The 22302-nt window shown below is 42.1% G+C and overlaps 1 protein-coding gene across 3 annotated transcripts in view; it reads right to left on the minus strand.

The window, feature by feature from the left end:
* Positions 1–22302, minus strand: part of top3b (DNA topoisomerase III beta) — a 62811-nt gene that overhangs the window by 4161 nt on the left and 36348 nt on the right. For 2 of the 3 annotated variants that reach the window (XM_088302745.1, XM_088302736.1), the window contains exons 16-18: positions 6663–6864; positions 5707–5894; positions 1361–1442 (exon numbers count right to left, since the gene is read on the minus strand). In XM_088302745.1, the coding sequence (XP_088158871.1) occupies positions 1361–1442; positions 5707–5894; positions 6663–6864 (472 nt within the window). Of the gene's footprint in view, positions 1–688; positions 1443–5706; positions 5895–6662; positions 6865–22302 lie in introns of those variants that run through there. The other variant, XM_088302729.1, reaches the window with a different exon arrangement.

The raw sequence follows: 22302 nt of genomic DNA on the forward strand, positions 1-22302 counted from the left end.
AATATAACCCTATTCATAAATTCAGTTCAGTCATTAACAGTTTAGCATGCCACATGTTAAAAGTTAGTACATCATACGTAGAGGTTTCAACCAGACTGTCATTTAAACAATGCACATTCTATACATTTGGCTCTTATGCATTTTTAACAGCTCTTACGGACGACAGGGCACTTGCAGCTGAGTGTTGATAGCGGTAGAGGCGATCATGTACGTGTGTGGACAAAGCCATGTAAGGTAGCCAGACACCACAGGACTGACTAATGCAAAGGCCTACAAGTCTGGTAGACACCACAGAAATAATAATTAGATTAATTTCCTTTAGTGTCACGGTTAATAATGAATATTAACTAATGTGAAATGTAAATTTTGTCTCACAGTAATTAGGTAACAGATGAATATCAATATGCAATACTTAATTTCTAGAAATCTCTGCCAGTGTTCACATTTCAAAATAAGTTCTACAACAGTTCAAAGAAATCACAATGTCCCATCACTGGTTAGCTAGTTTTAAAACAGGCCCGCTTGGTACTCATGGTCTATCTTGGACTACCTAGTGTCCACCAGCACCACGTTGGTGAAACCCGCTTTAGAGGAAGATGACAAATCTGTGTTGCTAAAACACTGGATAAATAGTAAATGTTCCTAAAGTGAGAGAAACAGATAGAGATACTATTGATCACGAGGGAGATTTTACATTGGTCTGTTGCTTTATTCGCGCAAAACTGTTACAAAAAAAAAACTTAAAATGAAGCATTGTTGTATTCCATTTAATTCTTTTCACTTCACTTTACTCCTTGAACGGAAGTCGTACAACCACATATCAGGACTTTTTTGGCCACATACTAAAAACTATAAAAAAAACACATAATTATTCCAAAAACTATATTTATATATTTTTGGGGTTTAATTAAACGGTAAGTGAACAGCATTGGCCCTAAAAATTACAGGGGTCAAATAATTACAGTGAATAGTATGAAAAACACTGCTCAAACGTATAAAGAACAATATAAAACAAAATCAAATACGATAGCTGGGCCACTTTTAGGTCTCAACACGGCAGTTGAGAATCACCAATTTAGGGTGTTCCGAAGATAACACACAGACAATATGTGAAATTATGTTGAGTAAAAAAATAAAAAGATACTAAAAGAAAAAGTAATATACTAAACAAAATACGCTGCTAATTCAGCCATTTTGTCTTTAGGCTTTTTTGGGGGACCACGACGTCCTCTGCCTCGCCCTCTTCCACGTCTTGCACCTCCACCTCGGTGCATGGGGTGCCTCATGGTAGCATGTTTAAGTTCCACAAGACCCTGGAAGACAGAATCACAGAAAACGCAGCCGGTGTGTTGGGTCTCACCGGCAGGCAGTGGGGTGTGGGCTTTATTGAAGTCGACTGTGACCAAAGAGGCATCACAGGCATTGCAATTCTCTTGAGCAACCTGCAGAAATAAGAAATGCAGGCAGGCTACATCAAGTCTAATGGACAAACTCAATCTGCACTACTCTGCATATTCTTCCATTGCCGCTTTTTTAATTTAATTTAATCCAATTCAAATGTATATGTATATGTATATATATATGTATACAGTAATACCCCGCTACTTCGCGGTTCACCTTTCGCGGCTTCAGAGCTTCGCGGGTCTAAAAAATATTCGGGGGCATTGTAGTTTCGCCGAGCGGCACGAGGGGGCGCTGGAGCGGTTAGACGGCCGGCGTGCGCCGAAGAGGAGAGTGGACGAAGAAGAGAGTGGACGAAGAAGAGCACGTTCCCCCGGACACGATTTGGGGCGACGTTTCGCGCGGTTCGGACCGTACCAGAGCTCCGGAGGAGGCCGGCATGCGTGGCAGTTAAGCCGAAGAGGAACAACTTCCGCCCGGGCACTAGCGGGGCGACATTTCGCTCCGTGCGAGAGCTCCGTAGGAGACCGGCCGGCGTGCGTGGCAGTTAAACCGAAGAGGAACAACTTCCGCCCGGGCACTAGCGGGGCGACATTTCGCTCCGTGCGAGAGCTCCGGAGGAGACCGGCCGGCGTGCATGGCAGTTAAGCCGAAGAGGAACAACTTCCGCCCGGGCACTCGCGCGGCGACATTTTGCTCAGTGCGAGAGCTCCGTAGGAGACCGGCCGGCGTGCGTGGCAGTTAAACCGAAGAGGAACAACTTCCGCCCGGGCACTAGCGGGGCGACATTTCGCTCCGTGCGAGAGCTCCGTAGGAGACCGGCCGGCGTGCGTGGCAGTTAAACCGAAGAGGAACAACTTCCGCCCGGGCACTAGCGGGGCGACATTTCGCTCCGTGCGAGAGCTCCGGAGGAGACCGGCCGGCGTGCATGGCAGTTAAGCCGAAGAGGAACAACTTCCGCCCGGGCACTCGCGCGGCGACATTTTGCTCAGTGCGAGAGCTCCGGAGGAGACCGGCCGGCGTGCGTGGTAGTTAAGCCGAAGAGGAACACCTTCCGCCCGGGCATGAGGGGAGCGCGAGCCTGTCAGTTATGAATGAATAAATGAATAAATAAATAAATGAAAAATGCCACCTTTCATTTCACAGGGCACACCGGACGGCGTACCAGCAGGTAAAAGTCGAAGTAAATAAATAAGTACAAAAAGAGGTAATTGAATACATACAAAAATAATGGCTGGGGAATAAAAAAATAATAAGTTTTAATAATATATATATATTTTTTTGTTATAACATGAATTTCACTCTCTCTCTCTCTACCCGTATATATATATATATATTATTATTATTTTTTTTTTAAGCATTTTTGAAGGTGCGCCACTACTTTGCACCTATATATATATATATATATATATATAGGTGCGAAGTATATATAAGTATTTTATTTTATTTATTTATTTTTTGATGGTGCGCCGCTACTTCGCGGATTTTCAGTTTTCGCGGGTGGTCTCGGTCCCCATTAACCGTGATAACCGGGGTATTACTGTATATGTATATATATATATATATATATATATATATATATATATATATATTTTTTTTTTTTTTTTTTTTAAATCGGTCTAGTGGTTGCTAAGAAAAAAATAGTTGAAAGTCTGTGGCCACGGCCATTTTTTTTCATCTGAAAATGAAGCTTTTCATGCTATGATATACAGTGAACCCCCGCTACTTTGCGGTTCACCTTTCGCGGGTTCAGTGCTTCGCGGGTCTAAAAAATATTCGGGGGCATTGTAGTTTCGCCGAGCGGCACAAGGGGGCGCTGAAGCGGTTAGACGGCCGGCGTGCGCAGAAGAGGAGAGTGGACGAAGAAGAGAGTGGGCGAAGAAGAGCAGGTTCCCCCGGACACGATTGGTGGCGACGGACACGATCGGGGGCGACGTTTCGCGCGGTTCGGACCGTACCCGAGCTGCGGCCGGCGAGCGTGGCAGTTAAGCCGAAGAGAAACAACTTCCGCTGGGCACTCGCGCGGAGACATTTTGCTTCGTTCGGGACCGTGCGTCAGCTCCGAAGGAGACCGGCCGGCGTGTGTGGCTGTCAAGCCGAAGATAAACAACTTCCGCCCGGGCACTCGCGCGGAGACATTTTGCTTCGTTCGGGACCGTGCGTCAGCTCCGAAGGAGACTGGCCGGCGTGTATGGCTGTCAAGCCGAAGAGAAACAACTTCCGCCCGGGCACCAGCGGAGCGCGAGGCTGTCAGTTATGAATGAATAAATGAATAAATAAATAAATGAAGAATGCCACCTTTCATTTCACTGTCATGATCCGTGCCTGTCATGCCGCGTGTGTTTTTGTTTTTTCAGCTGTGTGGGCGTTCCTCCAGCGATCGTCTCGCGCCATGCCGTCAGCTGCTGCGAGACGCGCTGATTACACTGACTATATTGTGATAATAAATATCTTTGTATCACCACCTTTTTTCCCGTGTCTGCGTTTGGAGAGTCCTGTTCAATCCTCCAGTTCTGCTGGAGGATCATAACATTCACAGGGCACACCGGACGGCGTACCAGCAGGTAAAAGTCGAAGTAATTAAATAAATACAAAAATAATGGCTGGGGAATAAAAAAATAATAAGTTTTAATAATAATTTGTTTTTTTGTTATAACATGAATTTCACTCTCTCTCTCTCTACCAGTATATATATATCTATATATATATAGATATATATATATTTTTTTTTAAGCATTTTTGAAGGTGTGCCGCTACTTTGCACCTATATATATATATATATATATATATATATATATATATATATATATATATATATATATATATATATATATATATATATATATATATATATATATATATATAGGTGCGAAGTATATATATACACGGTGTTTTTTTTTTTTTTTTTTTTTTTTAAGGTGCGACGCTACTTCGCGGATTTTCAGTTTTCGCGGGTGGTCTCGGTCCCCATTAACCGCGATAACCGGGGGTTCACTGTACATACGTTCAAAATTTAGAAAACATAGGGTTTCACTCATTGGGTTAACTGACCCACAAAAGTTGAACGAAACATTTGACACGATAAAGCCGATTTCAGTACTTCAACGTGGGAAAAATTGCTTTTTTGGTAAATAAAACTCTACTAATTAAAGGTAATGCCAAATAAACACAATAGAATGCAGTCTCATCGGATTTTTCTTTTACTATAACGAACTCACCTTCACTCAATCCAAAATGTAAAAAGAAAAAAAAATGGACACTGATATCAGAACCAACTAGTTTTCTTTTTATGTACTAACTTACTAATGTCTCTTTTTTAGGCATTAAACATCAATGTAAACAAACCCTTTCGATAAAGTTCATATATCTGAATAATCATCAACATTCTTTTTATTGTAGAACAAAAAATATGCACAAGTTTTAAACTAGTATATTTTCACATTAAATTAACCTGCTACTGTGATTACTCAGTATAAAGAATAACTGTGCTCTGTACTGCTGTTGATTTATGACAGGTTTGTGCTGTTTATTGAGATGCACTGACAAATAGTCATGTTCCCATTATATTTCACAGCATTTGTAAAGGTTATACAAGACAACTAACCGTCTTGTCCAGACGATATACTTTCTTGCAAAATCCAAATGTTTCCACCGTAACTAACACATTGCTTCATCTATAAAATGCCCTACTTCCTCGCCGCCATGATCTATGTTGATCTATGATAATCTATGTGGTGTACTTCACATAAATCCCTGGCGTCGACCGGAGAAAATTAATACTGTATTAGTTTATAAAAAAAAATAACACTCAGTAGGTAAATTTCCGAGAAGTGGAAACAAATCAACAGGCTTGCGCTATCACAGAATACTTATACCGAATTTATGTATGCATGTATATCATTAGTTACCATGGAGGTGCGCTAAAAGCAAAAAGGCTAACCCTACACTCAAAACTCACAAATCACCCGCAGATTTACTATTTAAAGGTGGAGTCCCCCCCCCAAAAAAAAACTAAACAATATGTTTTATGTGCCTTCACTAGAGTAGCAAAGCATTCAGATGAATGTGGTGTTTGTGAGTTAAGCAACAAAAGCCACTTTTTTTTAGCAGTCACAAGGGGCGGCCTTTTTGTCACTTTCTGACGACTGAAAATGACAGCTCCAGTTGTTGTCAAGTAAAGACAACAAGCTAAATGTTTACAACCCACTCACCTAATTCAATGTACTTTGAGATTGTGCAGAGTAAGTAAATAGAATAAAAAATATCACAGGACAAGATAATGGAACCATTTACAGTATAATTTACCTGCACTCTATGCGCATGTTCAAAGAAATGAACCATAACGTTGCATCTATTACAGGACATCTTCCATTTTGGCCCAGAAGTTGGATCCAGCACTAAAACTCCACTGTCACATTCCACACACTGTCCGATACCCAAAGAGTTGAGCGAGTGCTGGCAGGAAGGATGGGTACATTCATTGCATCCTACATCTAGGGGTAGGAATACAGAAGATAACATGAATCAGGCACAAAGTTTCAAATACATAATACATTATATAAAAATATGTAAAACCTTAAATATGAATATTTACAAATGTGAAAGTAAAGGTTTTGCTTCCTCAGAAGAATAACGCTGCATTCAAAAGTACTACGCAAGTGAAAATATCTCACATAACCAAAATTTAACATGCGTCTTCTACATGGCAACATTAACTACTAAGTCATTTCCTTTATACAAGTTGTTGCATTGGCAAAATATGATAGAAATACATATTTGAAAAAGTCTTCCCTGCAAGCCAAGCATGAGATGGCCTCATAATGAGTGCACCATGGCTGCCGACAGTGTGCTTATTGACAGCGTGGTTCTTGAGGGCTACTTTGGTGACCCCTGCTGTATAGATAGTGATGTGATAGCAACTACAGAAAGTTATATATCTATCCATCCATCCATCATCTGAAATTCTTATTGTTATTGTTATGAAGATTCAGAAAATGGACAGATGGATATACTATATCGAAATCTCTGAATTTACCGTCGCAGCAGTTCTCATGGAGAATTGGAGAAGTATGACAGCGAGAGAGAAAAGTGAATGAACCAATATGAAATAAAATCCAATTTTAACCTAAAAATAAATGTCCATATATGCAAGTCCATCTGTGGAGCCACTGACCCAGAGAAGGGACAGCTATTACTTATTGAAAAGGAAAATAAACATAAATTTAATGAACTCCCCAGAATAATTAATATAGTATTCATACTTTTTTTCATGTCCCTGAAAGGCGGGTTGCTGAAGCAGTAGGGGCACAGGGGGTAACTTTTGCCTCGGGTACCAGAGGTCCACAACACAAGCTCAAAGTCATCCAGTGGACAGCGAAGCTCTTTGTATAGCTTGATAGCTCCATTCTGGGGTAGACTATATGTCTCATCACAGTGGGAGCAGTGGAGTCGACTGGGTTTGGCCTGCAAAAATATTAGAGCAATGTAAAGAATAATACGTGAAATGTGTTAAATATGAAATATGAAGCATTTAATAGTGAAATGTTGAATCTCCCATTGGAAATGAATGGAATTTTTGGGGGTGAATAAAGTGAAATAAAAAGAAAGAAGCACTCCTCGAGTGAATATTTGAAATAGATTGAGGTTGGAATGGTGAAAATTGGATGAAATATATGGAAGTAGTTGCACGCCGAAGAATTGCAATTGGGAATGGATGGATGGATGAATTTATGAAGCGTGAATGAGGTGAAAGTGTGAAAGGGGATACTGGATTGTGAAATGAATGACCTGAATGGGTTACATTTTAATTTTGAAGCATTTAATAGTGAAATGAAATGAATGGGGTTTTTGGGGTGAATAAAGTGAAATGGTGCATTATGGGAAATAGGTGAAGGCATGAAAAATGGAAGCCTGCGAGGCGTGAATTTTTGGAATAGAACTAAGGATGAAAACTGTGGAAGTAGTTACGTGCCAAAAAAAAGGCGAGGAAGAAAAAAGAACAATAACATCAGCCTTCACACAATAATATAGAAAGCATTCAGAGTTCCAGCAAGCAAATGGATGTGGTAAAAAAAATAAAAATAAAAACAAACATTTGCAGGGCTCAATGTTGTCACCACTATGGTCCTATTTTTTTCACTGTGGGCTGGCAAAAATGTCATCCGGTCGCACAGCGTAAGTGACATGATTTAATGCTCCTAACAGGTACATACAGCAAAGGAGCTCCATCTCTGTGTTTTTCTGTCAGACTGCACACAGAAGGCGGAACGCGTGTCATGCTAAATCCTTCCTGAATAAATTAAATAAATGTCGGGATGCGTATAACTAAAGCAGTTCCAGTCAAACGTTTGTCAAATTTCAAGTGTACATCAAAGCACTTATTTTGGGTATTTCCCGACTGATGCATTTCGCTGAGTGCCTACTCATTCGCCCCCTCGGTGAAAACACAACTTTCTAGTGGGGTTGTTCATTTTTCACCACGAGGAGATCTGCATCACACAGCTCATTGCTGCTACTGTGTGTAGTAATAGGTATTTGGGACTACATGTCCCATAATGCTTTGTATTGAAGTGGGGTGGAAGGGACTTCCGGGTGATGACGAAAGCGAAGTGTTAACAAGTACTCGCTGTGTCTTGTGTGATTATTATACATGGTGTCAGAAGTGGCGAACTGCAAGTCTTCACAATTATTGTCGGGTCAGTAAAGTGTAGTTGGCTGCCGGAAGACGTTTTTCGGGCAGTTGCAACGTAAATGACCGGCGTGGAAGACGACGGCAGGTAGCTTCGGCGTTAGCTGCTATTTTTGCAGCGTTGCTAGGATACGGCTCCACACGGCACACTCGGCAACGGAAATGAAAAAGTAAAGAGAGGAACTTCAGGCTGATGTCCTGAACGTTAAGAAACCAGGGATTCATCAGCTGGGATGGCGACCACAGTGCAGTTACCCCCCGGCCCCCCATTTGACTTTTCCTGTCCGTCAGGTTGGCCAAAGTGGATCAGGAGATTTGAAAGGTTTCGTCTTGCAACTGCGTTGGATGGAAAAACTGACGAATATCAGGTAAACTCACTCCTGTATGCGATGGGAGACGCAGTTCATGACGTTTTAGCGGTTTTGCCGTTAACTTCTGAAAATAAGATGCACTATGAAGCTGTTAAAGAGGCATTTGAAAACCACTACGTGGGAAAACCCGTCATTTTTGAACGAGCACAATTCAACTCCAGACGTCAACAAGATGGCGAGCAGGCTGAGTCATTTATCACAGCAGTACATAAACTAGCAGAAAATTGTGGATTTGGAGTGCTTAAAGAGGAACTTATACGGGACCGGATTGTAGTTGGAATTAAGGACAAAAGACTGTCAGAACAGCTACAAATGGACTCAGAGTTAACACTGTCCAAAGCTATACAAAAAGTCAGGCAGAGTGAAACTGTAAAGATCCAGCAAACGATTTCACACACCAGCTCTGCAGAGGACAATAGACTGAACGTGGATGCTATAAAGATAAACACAAATAAAGGAAAAATTTCAAACTAAGCAAGTACCAAAGAAGGAGTGCAGTCAGTGTGGTCGCAAGAACAAACACTCTTGGAAAGATTGTCCAGCCCGAGAAGTACAGTGCAGAAAATGCCAGAAAAAAGGGCATTTTGCTGTAGTTTGTCGCAGTAGTGAAGCTGTAGGGCTGAGGGAAGTCACAGAAAACCAAGATGATGCAGACAGCGAGGAATGTGTGTTCTTGGGCGAGATTGATACAGTGAAGTCAAAGCCCTGGGTTGAAAAGGTCAAGTTAAATGGGGAAAATATTCAGTTTAAACTTGACACAGGGGCAGATGTTACTACCATGCCAGTGAGACTGTACAAACGCGAAAGGGATGGTAAACTACTCCCATCTAAAAAGAAACTTCTTGGGCCAGCTCGTTACCCACTTGAAGCGAAGGGTTGCTTTAGGGCACAGTTGGCAGCAAAAGGTCGCTGCACATCTCAAGACGTCGACCTAGTTTTGGGTTTAGTCCAGCCACTGTTAGGTAGACCAGCTTGTGAGGCATTGGGGTTAGTTTACTGAGTGGACATAGTCAAAGACACTGAGATTTTAGGGCAGCATACCCAACAGTGTTTCGGGGTTTGGGTAAGTTGAAGGAGCCTTATCGCATTGAGCTCGAGCAGGGAGCCATACCTGTTGCTCTTTCCGCCCCACGACGTGTTCCTCTTCCCTTCCGGGATGCAGTCAAGGAAGAAATAATGAGGATGGAAGAAATGGGAGTTATTTCAAAAATAACTGAGCCTACAGAATGGTGTTCTGGCATTGTTGTTGTCCCCAGACCAGGAAACAAGTCACCCAGAATATGCGTGGATCTTACTCCCCTGAATAACTTTGTGAAAAGAGAATGGCATATTCTTCCTGCAGGGGATCAGTCTCTTGCTATGATGAAAGATGCCAAAGTGTTTACAAAGTTGGATGCTCGCTCTGGATTTTGGCAAGTCCCGCTCGCTTTGGAGTCACGGCCACTCACAACTTTCATCACGCCGTTTGGGAGGTACCATTTTAACCGCCTTCCTTTTGGCATAGCATCGGCACCAGAGCATTTCCAAAGGAGGATGTCGCAGATGCTGGAACATTTGGATGGAGTCATCTGTCATGCTGATGATGTGCTTGTTTATGGCAGAGATAGGCAAGAGCATGACCAGAGATTGCATCGTGTGCTCCAAACCTTCCAGAAGGAGGGCCTCACTCTTAATGAGAAGTGTGAGTTCGCTAAAAGCGAGATCTTGTTTGTTGGACACAAGGTTTCACATAAAGGCATCGAGGCTGACCCGCAAAAGGTGAAGGCTATCCAGCAGCTCCCACAGCCAAAATGTGTGGAAGATGTGCGACGTCTCATGGGCATGGCAAACTACCTCGCCAAGTTTATGCCACAGCTGGCTACCACAACTACACCGCTTAAGGAGCTGCAAAAGGGGAGAAATGAATGGATTTGGGCTGAGCCACAGGAAAAAGCGTTCCAGAAGCTTAAGGAGATACTAAGCTCTCCTGAGGTGCTCGCTCAGTACTCCAATACAGCAGAAACAAGAGTTGCTGCAGATGCATCACCTTTTGGTATTGGAGCTGTACTCACACAAAAACAGTCAGACGACACATGGCGACCAGTGACATACATTTCAAGAGGACTAACATACACTGAGAGGCGCTATGCGCAGATTGAAAAAGAAGCGCTTGCTGTCACGTGGGCGTGTGAAAGACTTTCATCGTATCTTATGGGGCTACAATTCACTCTGGTAACAGAGCACAAACCCCTGGTCCCTCTTTTGAGCACAAGAGGATTGGATGACCTTCCACCGCGCATCTTACGATTCAGGCTTAGATTGCTGCGCTGTTTCAACACAACTGTGTGGGAGGTATTCAGCGAAGCTCACGGTGAGGACATTAATGGTCTAACAGACACAGTTACAGACTATATTAACTTCTGCATGGAGAACACCATTCCCACCAGGACTGTAAGATGTTTCTCCAACAACAAACCCTGGATCACACCGGACATTAAAGCTCTCCTGAAGGAGAAAAAGAGGGCTTTTGTGTCAGGCGACAAGGGCGAGCTGAAGAGAGTGCAGCGTCAGCTGAGAAGGAGGTTCCGACAGGGGAAAAAGTCCTACAGGATGCGGATGGAGGAACAACTGCAGCGGAACAATGCCAGGGATGTCTGGAGGGGCCTGAAGACCATCTCAGGCCACGGACAAGCAGGTAATACCCAGAAGGGGGGGGGGCTTCAGTGGGCAAATGAGTTGAACCTATTTTTCAATAGGTTTGATCAAATGTCTGACCCCGCTCAGGCTTCCCTGATGCAGCCCCCACCCACCCCTCCTGCCACTGCGAACAAGACCCTCTCTCCCCCTCTCTCGCCCCTCTCTCTCTCCACAGGCTCCAGTTCCCAGCCTCATCAGACAACCACCACTTCCTCCTGCTCAGCCTTGTTCCTCACAACATCTCAGGTGAAGAACCAGCTGAGGAAGATGAAGGCGAGGAAGGCGGCAGGCCCAGATGGGATCAGCTCCCAGCTCCTCAAATCCTGCGCAGACCAGCTGTGTGGAATCGTCCAGCACATGTTCAACCTGAGCTTGAAGCTGGGCAGAGTCCCCCAGCTGTGGAAAACATCCTGCCTGGTTCCGGTTCCAAAGACACCCCATCCGAAGGAGCTCAACAACTTCAGACCAGTGGCGCTGACGTCTCATCTGATGAAGACCCTGGAGAGACTGGTCCTCGTCCATCTGCGCCCCCTGGTCAGCTCCTCAATGGACCCACTCCAGTTTGCATACCAGCCTGGCATCAGTGTGGATGATGCCATCATCTACCTGCTCCACACTTCACTCTTCCACCTGGAGAAGGCGGGGGGCACGGTGAGGATCATGTTCTTTGATTTCTCAAGTGCTTTCAACACCATCCAGCCCGCCTTATTGGGAGACAAGCTGGAGCAGGCGGGAGTGGCCCACCACCTCATCACATGGATTCACAACTACCTCACAAACCGGCCACAGTACGTGAGAACACAGGACTGTGTGTCTGACGTGCTCCTCTGCAGCACGGGAGCGCCGCAGGGAACTGTGCTGGCTCCCTTCCTGTTCACCCTCTACACCTCGGACTACAAATACAATTCCACAACCCGTCACCTGCAGAAGTTCTCTGATGACTCTGCGATTGTTGGCCTCATCACTGACGATGACGATCGGGAGTACAGAGGGGTTACGCAGGGGTTCGTGGACTGGTGTCAGCAGAACCGCCTCCAAATCAACGCTGGGAAATCCAAAGAGCTGGTGGTGGATTTCCGCAAGCGTCGGCACTCTCCACCTGCACCAGTGAATATCCAGGGAACAGACGTTGAGAGGGTCTCAACTTACAAGTACCTGGGTGTTCATCTGAACAATAAACTGGACTGGAGCGACAACACAGACGCTCTCTATAGGAAGGGTCAGAGCAGACTCTTCCTACTCAGGCGGCTGAGGTCCTTTGGCGTTCGGGGAACACTCCTCAGGAACTTCTATGACTCGGTGGTTTCATCAGTCATCTTCTATGGAGTGGTCTCCTGGGCAGGAGGCATCTCGGGCCGAGACAAAAAGAGACTGGACAAACTGGTGAGGAGGGCCAGCTCTGTCCTGGGCTGCTCCCTGGACTCTGTGGACTCAGTGGGGGGCAGAAGGATGACGGCAAAACTGTCATCAATGCTGGACAAACCAGCCCACCCATTCAATGACACTCTGAGAACACTTTACAGCTCCTTCAGTGACAGACTTTTACACCCTCGCTGTACCAAAGAGAGATTTCGCCGCTCCTTCCTGCCAACTGCTGTCAGACTTTTTAACAAGAACATTGGGTCAGGCCTACAAACGGGAGGGCATTAGTGCAATTGTGCAGTCCTAGGATGCAATATTAACTACTACTGTACTTTCAGCCAAGGGTGTACTTAAATATTGACCAATGATGTATTTTGTTTACCATTACAGTATTCTTATTACAATACTTCTATCACTGTAGTATTTCTACCACTGCAGGATGTTCACTATTACAGTACTTTTATCATTGCAGTACTTTTATCATTGCAGTATTTTTCTATCATTGCGGTACTTTTACTATTACAGTACTTTTACCATTGCAGTACTTTTACCATTGCAGTACTTTCATCATTGCAGTATTTTTCTATCGTTGCAGTACTTTTACTATTACAGTACTTTTACCATTGCAGTATTTTCTATCATGCAGTACTTTTCTATCATTTCAGTACTCTTAGCATTACAGTACTTTTATCATTGCAATATTTTTATGATTGCAGTATTTTCAATCATTCAGTAGTTTTTATCATTACAGCGTTTCCCCCTCCGTATAATGGACAAACATTAGGAGTGTTTCCTTACACTTAGATACGTTTATACTGTGTATATTTGCATGCTTTTTCTGAATGTCTGCTGCTAATGTTATACATTAACGGCTACATTACGCCGCCGACTCTGTGTAATCTATATCTTTGCTGCTGTAACACCTCAAATTTCCCCATTGTGGGACTAATAAAGGACATCTTATCTTATCTTATCTTTACTTTCAAGATCATCCATGTTCCGGGAAAAACCCTTGTCACAGCTGACGCGCTGTCACGCGCTCCAGTTGGAGGTCCGCCCTCTGCAGGAGATCTACAGTTGGAAAAGGACGTGGAGGTTTTCGTGGACACTCTTGTTAGCTGTCTTCCAGCTACAGACAAAAGGCTGGAAGAGATAAGGTCCGCACAGGAAAAAGATGAGCTGTGCCGGAAAATAAGGGACTATTGCTGTGCAGGTAGGCCAGAAAAATGCAAGCTGAAAGTGTACTGGCAACACAGGATGGACTTAAATGTGTGTCGCAGTATTCTCAGGAAAGGAGCAAGATTTTGGATCCCACCACTTTTGAGAGCGGACATTCTGCAACGTCTGCATGTAGGTCATCAAGGGATTTCCAAATGCCAAGGAATCTGTATGGTGGCCCGGCATCTCGGTACAGATAGACAAAGTGGTGGGTGATTGTGATGCATGCAGAAAATACAGAATACAGAACCGGGAACCATTGTTAACCACTCCACTTCCGGACCGCCCGTGGCAGAAGGTTGGAATGGATCTGTTCGAATAGTCAAAGAAGCATTATATTTTGATTGTTGACTTTTTCTCGAGGTACATTGAAGTTGCACAACTCAAACATATGACCGCAGAAGTCACTATCAAGGCTGTCAAGGAGGCCTTTGCTCGACACGGAACTCCAGAGACAGTGATATCGGATAACGGACCACAGTTTTCTTCTGAGCAGTTTAAACAGTTTGCGAAAGAGTTCCAGTTCACCCATGTCACGAGCAGCCCCCATGACCCCCAGGCCAATGGAGAGGCCGAACGTGCAGTCCGCACAGTCAAGGAGCTGTGGAAAAAAGATATGGATCTTCATAGGGCGCTGCTGGCATACAAGGCCATCCCCTCTGGAACATGGGTTCTCGCCTGCTCAGCTGTTAATGGGAAGAAACCTGCGCACAACCTTGCCTCAATTTACTACCAAGCTGGATCCCAAGTGGCCGGACTGGCTGACCTTTCGGAAGAAGGAGGACGAGTGGAGGCGTGAGCAGGAAAAACACTACAATCGGAGACACCGGACACGACCACTCTCACAACTAACAACGGGACAGAAAGTTTGGATTACATCGGAAGCATCTTCAGAATCAGAAATCCCTTTATTGTCATTGTACTCAAGTGTGCAACGAGATTAGAGAGCTCCCCTCTCCAGTGCAATACAACAATAATTCAGATAAAAATATAAATGAGATAAATAAGAGAATAGTTAGTGCAATGGAAAATAATACTGAATAGGATATATAAAAACACATCACGTTGCTGTTCTGCAAGGTAAGGGTGGTCGTGTGTGTGTGTGTGTGAGAGTTTAGAATGGAGATGGCTCTTGGAAAGAAACTGTTTCTCAGTCTATTGGTCCTTGATTTGATGCACCTGTAGCGCCTGCCTGAGGGCATCAGGTCGAACAGGTGTGAGTACTTGGACCTGCCAACACACCCAGATCCTACATGGTAGAGACTGACAGGGGGATTCTCAGGAGAAACCGAAGTCACCTTAGACCTACAGGGACTATTACGAGGTTCGGTCGTGTGGTGAGGCCTCGTGATAGATTGGATTTGTGAATGATGTTGATTGTTCATTTAAATGGAAAGCAAGTAATTTAAAATGCTGTAAAGGAGAATAACAAGAAAAAAAATATGGTGTTTCTGTCAATGTTTAGAACAGAAAGAAAATGTTTACATTACTTTAACGGTTATGCAAATTATGCCTGTTTACTTGTAGGATTACGTTCAACTAAAAGGAGGAGGTGTAGTAATAGGTATTTGGGACTACATGTCCCATAATGCTTTGTATTGAAGTGGGGTGGAAAGGACTTCCGGGTGATGACTAAACGAAGTGTTAACAAGTACTCGCCGTGTGTCGTGATTATTATACACAGTGGGCGGACTTGCATATAGTACAAATAGAGTCCATGCTGCTATGGCGCAAGCCATCTTAGGCCTCGCATTCAAGTAGCCGCAAATACTTCCAAAAGTACGTCAGATAGCTTGACGTAGAAGTGATTTATTTATTTTTTTAACTAGTTTGGCGCTGGTTCGTGTGACCTGTTAACTGTAAGCCACTTATTCATGAACATTGGAGGAGGCCTTAAAAAAAAACAAAAAAAAAAAAAACCAACACAACCACAGCTGTGACGATCTCAAAATCGCAATTGTCTAAGATCATTTATGGGATTATAGGATGCTTAGTTGGGTCCTTCTTTGTCAAACTCTTCAAATATTTTGACTCGATTAATAAACGCCCATTAACGTAACGTGACGTGTGTGTGTGTGTGTGTGCGTGCGTGTTTGCCAAGTATTTATTTGATATCATCTCTATGTAGTGGTTCATTGTCGTCATTGCTATTACTAGCAGGAATATTACTATTACAGTGTATGAAGAATAGACATTTAAATTAAGAAAAAGATTAGAAGGGGTGAGATTAATAAATTCCACTCCCTTTTGAGCATGGAAAAGAGAAAGCTAGGTCTTCTGTTTTTATGCATTTTGTATTTCATAGTTAGCTATTTATAGAGATGAATATTTTGTGCCTATAGGTAAACTATGGGATTTCGAACTTACTTTTGTAAATAATGGTTTAGTTAGTTTGATTGTTCTGATTGGATGTGCCGTTACAAACAAATCAAAACTACCTTCGACTGCCTGCATCGATTAAAAAAAGCTTACAAGAAAACAGAATATCTGCCATTGGATTAGACAAAAGACAGCTAGAAGAAGATAAGCACTGCTAACTGCAAAGAAAACAGCTATTGGTAAAGCTGACCAACAAAAACAATGGAAGCCATCCATAGCGTACTCAATGAGACTCACCAAGAAGGAGGTCAGGGTGCAATAACAAATTCAGGCCGCAAGAGGGAGCTCACTCCAAAGTTATCAGAAGACAAAATAAATTTGCCTATTACTGCACTGAGACCAAAGATTAACAAAGCAATCCAACAAAATATAACTTTCTATCAAAGCTGAAGAGGAACATGTGACTGATATAAATGTTGTGTAAAAGGAATTGGGAGAATATAAAATTGCTTTTTTTTAATTCAATCATATCGCAAACCTGCTAAAAAGGTTGCAAATAAAAAATTTTTGGTTATGACCAAAGGCTGAGTGAGGTGTGCCGACAATTTTTAAGTAGTCGTGAGGCATGGATTCAGACTGCAAAAAATAATGACGAGGTGACAACAGAAGTGTCAAACAAGGGTCTATCAAAAGTGATATGTAGAACATCAAAGTTTTCTTATTAAGTTCATTTTGTCTTCTTATTTATATTTGATTGATTCAGTCATAGCAGACAGGCTATAAATGAATCAATGAAATATAAATCAAAGGTTTCTTCAACTACATTCTCAGCGTGCAAAGAACAAGCCAACCAAGCTGCATTGATGGCACATAAAGCTGCCCTAAAAGAAAGGCATGCACTATAAAGAAAAGAAGCACAAATTAAAGCTGAGTGGGAACAGTGAAAGATTAAAACAGCTTGAACTGCTCCCAATGCTAAGATCAAGGTGTTTGAGGAGTCTGAAGATCAGTATTGAAAAAAAAAATCTGCTGTATGCATGCATCGCCAGGCAAAAGTTGAGCTATTAGGTGCATATAAGCTTACACATAATTCACCCACCATGCCACAAATAAAGACATTGTCCACGTCTAAAAGAAAAAGTAGCTCGGCCAGGGCATCTCCTTGTGCTATTCCCAAGCAAAGCTGTCAAGACCCAAAATAGAACCAGCAACTAAGACATGGTATTCTACTACGTAATGATATTGCAGCAGATATGTATTAGCTCATGCAACAACAGATATTACTGAAAATGCTCACTAAGAACCACAAACTGTTTCGCTTGCCACAAAGATTAGTACCAGTGTTCAGTGGAGAACCATTAGAGTTCAGATAATTTATAAGATAATTTAATCATGCTATTGATGGTCGAGCTGACAGCAGTACAGATAAACTGTATTTCTTAGTAAAAGGCAAGACTCTTCAACAAAAGCGACCTGTTGACAAGTAATGGCTTATCTGTGAAGTGGAACGTTAAAAATAATTTGATTTGTTGCATCAATAATACACGACATTACTGTAAATGTGCTTATTTACAGTGTGATGATTACGTTTCACGTTGCATTACTGTTACATGTAACTAACCATTTTCATAATTTGTGAACAGCAGCAGTGATTTTGTTGTATTTTATTTTCATTTGAAATTTGCATTGAAAGGTTCTACTTCCGGTTTAAGCTGTGTTTTTATTTTGAATGCGAACTTCCTGTTTAGTACTGTTCACACTTAAGGTGAATTAATTAAGAGTACGGCAAAAAGTTTCATATTGAGCCTCAGAAAATGGACGTTTAGTTTTCTAGTACCCCCTCCCAAGAAGCAAAAGGTGTGTAAACGATGGATATAAGTATTTTGTGTGTGTAAATATTAAGTGTTGAATGTGAAATATGACAGCTAATTGTATGCGTATGTTTTGAAATGTGTTTCAGCTCTTACGGTGATTCGGTTTAAAGGTTACACGGTTATGGATACATCTTGTTCAAAAATAAACCACAAAATCATCAGTAAAGTCTCATCCTTGGTTCGGAGAGCATGCTACAGTTACGTTAATTGTAATGTTATTTGAGTGATTCAGTAGTACCGTATTTTTATGGCCATACGACGCGCTGCCTCAAAGGACGCAACACCAGTTGAGGGTGCTATTTCCGTCTTTAATGCATATACTAGGCGCGCCGCATTACAAGGCGCTAGCTCGGCTGCTCGCGCTAGCACGTCCGCGCTAGATCAGGTGCTCGCGCTAGCTCGGCTGCTCGGGCTAGCTCGGCTGATGCCAGTTCACCAGGACTCAATCCCATAAAGAATCACTGCCAGAGGCATCACCCCATTTCATTGACAGATGTCATGAAACTAATAGGAATCACTGTCAATAATAATGACTCTAACCAATAAAAGGTGTCTTGGCATTAGCCTACTAGACAAGGTCAGGGGAGGGACTTCACTGGTCACAGCACTCCTTACAGTCACGGCTTCAAATCAAAACCAAAAAAACTCAGCATACAAGCAAACAATGAAACAAAGAAATAAGATTAACACAAAATATGTATCTCTCATGCCATCAATATACCCAAAAGAAATAAAAATAACACAAAAAGATTATAGCAATGGCTTATTGGGAGCCACTCAGCCTTAGCCAATTACAGAAATGGCTTCTTGGGAGCCACTCAGACTCAGCCAATCATATGGCTGTTTAGAGAGATGTGCTGTTGTGCTTTGGGCTTTTTGTCTGTTGTCTAAACCTGGGACGTTTCTTGCTTGCAATAACATAAATGATAAGACAGACTACAACATTGTGGACAGCTGCCCTTTTGTCCAGCTTTCTCCTACACCATCACCCAAACACCATAGTCACATAATATATAAGTCACGGTCAATTAGAAGCATAGATGACTCAGACTTTGACCAGCAGGGTGTGCTAACATGCACTCCGAACAGCCCAATGAGTAAAAGGGTTGATGGTCGCGAGTGATGCTTAGTCCATATAATGGGCGCGCCGCTTTACAAGGCGCTTTGTTTGTTTTGGGCAAGATTAGGGACTTTAAAGAGCACCCTATGGCCCGGAAAATACGGTAATTTGTTTATTAAGTAATTGTAAGCCTGCTTGCCGTCCAATAAGGGGCCGGAAATTTGAGAGCCTGTTCTTCTTAGTGATGTATTTTTTTATTTCATAGTTGGGGATTGTAAGATAAATTGAGGATCACATTGACTTAAAGTAACTTTATGTAATCAGTTTTGTGTATTTATGATCATGTTTATATACACTCATTAATATTTGCACACACACATACTGACATTTATGTTATAGCACACACGCACAGCTGGAACACACATGCACACGTTGCTTTAACTACACACAGACACAGTATCCTGAAGATGTGTTTAGTTAAAGTAACCTTTACACCGTGAGTTGTCATTTTATGCTTGCTGTCTCCTGATGATTAGTTATTGATGTTTTCTGTCTTCTGCTGATTAGTTTAGTCTAAAACAGACCACCATTGTTAATTCATCTCCTGTATTCTGGTGATTTAGTTTAGGCTAAACAGACCTTCATTGTAGTCTAATTTCTTGTGATTCTTGAGTCAAACTAATAAAAGCCGAGCTGGTGAGAAGAGGAGAGAGGGGAGTTGCATGGAGCGGCTGCGAGCAGGCGAGCTGCTGCTCGCGGCCTCTCTGTCCCACTCTTTTCCCCCGCCGGCGGTGAAAATGAACAACGGTGTCTGGTTCCTCCTGGCCTTTCAGCTAGCGTTTTATTTCGGCCGTTACATTTACTAAGTTATTTCAGTAAGCTCTCCCAAAATGGGCATTTAAACCTGACAGGATTTATAGAGATTAATGTTTTATGGCTATAGTAAAACAATGGGATTTAGAACTTTGTTTTGTAAATAATTATTTAGTTAGTAGTTTGATTGTTCTGATTGGAGATTGACTGCGCATGCACGACTAAAGTGAACCCCCTGTGCAGACAGAGGAGTAGTAGACAATGGGCCAATAGTTGAGGAAGCAAAACAGCTTTTGACCTTTCCCGTGGTTAAGTACATGTTATCCATCCAATGTACGACTGTGCTCACTGTACAGGATTATAAAACCTTCAATACAAGAAGACAAAAGGTTTCCTTTGAGTTTGTGTAAGTAGTGATAGAAAAAATAAGCTTCAAATTAGCTTCCTGAACCAGTAGTTGTATTTTTAAGTCCTGTAGGTGGCACTGTTGGTTAAAATAAAGGGCTTAAAATGGCAAGTCAGTGTGCTTTCAGCACAATGTTGAACAGTGAATGCCATCGACTGGAGTCCAAAAATACTACAACCGGTTCATGAAGCAGAATTGAAGCTCCATTTACCCATCACTACATGTGAGTACTTGAACAAAAGTGAAAGCTGTGAACAAAAGACTGCCCACATTGATTAACAAAGCCTTACGAGAAAACTGAATTGCCACTACAGGCGCGCTTTGGCCAACTGAGTAGAAAATGTAACTTTTATTTAATATATTTTTTATTTTCATTGTTATTGTCATTATTGTTTTTTTTTCTCCATGTTCAAATAAACATTCATTGAAATTCACTTGGCCTGTCGTCTACAAATAAGAGTGACAGCATCCTGGCGCTGGCACTGACCATGCAATACGTCACTATTATAAAATACTGTTACTCACAATAAAATAAAATAATCTAACTCGCGCCGAAAAGCACATTCAAATGTACACTTATTAATTGCGAAATATATTGTTTGTTCAATGTGCCTAAAATATGTAAATAAAAGACTGACTTCATTTCCATTTCGAAATGACTCACTTAAATTTTTTTCCCACATCTTTTTACGAGGCTTTTAAGCTACTTGACAATGAATAGAAATGACTATTCATTACGGACATGTCACAGTCAGTCAATAACGACTAAAGCTACTTTAAATGCAGATACAAGTGGCACAGAATTAATATTCAGCCAGGTCAGGGACACAAATTTGAGTAATTTTAACTGTGAGTCATTTCAGAATATAAAATTAGCAGGCGCATTAAGACCGGAACATGGAAACGGCTGATGTCAGAGCTCAATAATGTTTATAATCTCTATGTTATTCGCACCACAGAGTACTCAGTTTTGGGATCTACACAATAATAGGTCTCAAAATCCTATTTTCAATCAATTTAGCTTTGCTAAAGGACTCTTTTTTTACTGACATAAGTTTACATTTATGTACAAAGAAAATGTGCACTAGTAGATAATGCAAAACATTTTTGGGTTTAAAAAAAATGCATTTTCATGTATAGAATTACACAAATAGAAAATTATACTTGACACAAGTAGTACAGTATTTCTTGGCTGACTTGAACCATTTTTTAACAACTTGAAAAGGGACCGCCTCCCTCACAAAACACCCTATCTGACACATGCATGTGTAAATGAAAACATGAAAGAAATGCAGGTTGGCTCTCCTAGTGGGGAATTCAGATACAAAAAAGAATACATATGGAACAATAAATACGCAGGTAGTGATTTGCACTCATGGCGAGAAGAAATTCCAGTTCCAGGTATTCAATTCGAAAGACCAAATGTGAAGTAAACTTGACCAACCGTATTTTGAGTAATAAATCTATTTTAAAAACACTCACGTTATTATATATTTATTAATTTTTTTTACGCAAACGTGCTAGATTCATAGTGAGACCCATAGCAACGCCCTAACAACGAAAATGCTTTTTTTCGGCATTTTCCGGTATTCCTCGGGAAATGTCATTTTAAGAAACGCCAGTCGCCATTGTACTGAATTGTTGATTTCCGGTGACCTGCTCAGCTGCCATTGTTGTTGCGTTATTCGGCAAAATACCTCAGCGCTGTGTGGCGACACCTTGTTTGTATTCTGGGAAGCATCTGTTTGAGTGGCCAAAACAAAAAAAAATAGGGCATGCAAATGGACCAATTTTGTTCAGGCAAAAAGAGAGAATTTCAAGCCAGTGTCGGCGAGTGTTCTTTGCCACAAGCACGTTAAAGATGTCCGTTTAGTCAAACGATTTGCTCATGAAGGTTTCGCAAAAAGGTAGGTGTGATTACAATCCATTTTGAAAAACGTGTAGTGTGTTGCGAATTGTGACAGCTTGTGTGTGATTAATGGCTCTGATGTATGAATGCGAATGCGCATCACTGAATGAGGACAATGTGTGTGAACAAGGTGATATAAGGCGCACCCGCATACAAGCCGCAGCGACTCTTTTTGGGAAAAAATAAATAAGATACACAAGCCGTA

Source organism: Idiotropiscis lumnitzeri, chromosome 1 (genome assembly GCF_059441095.1).
Source record: "Idiotropiscis lumnitzeri isolate Australia: NSW breed Sydney's pygmy pipehorse chromosome 1, RoL_Ilum_1.0, whole genome shotgun sequence".
In the NCBI taxonomy this organism is placed as follows: domain Eukaryota; kingdom Metazoa; phylum Chordata; class Actinopteri; order Syngnathiformes; family Syngnathidae; genus Idiotropiscis; species Idiotropiscis lumnitzeri.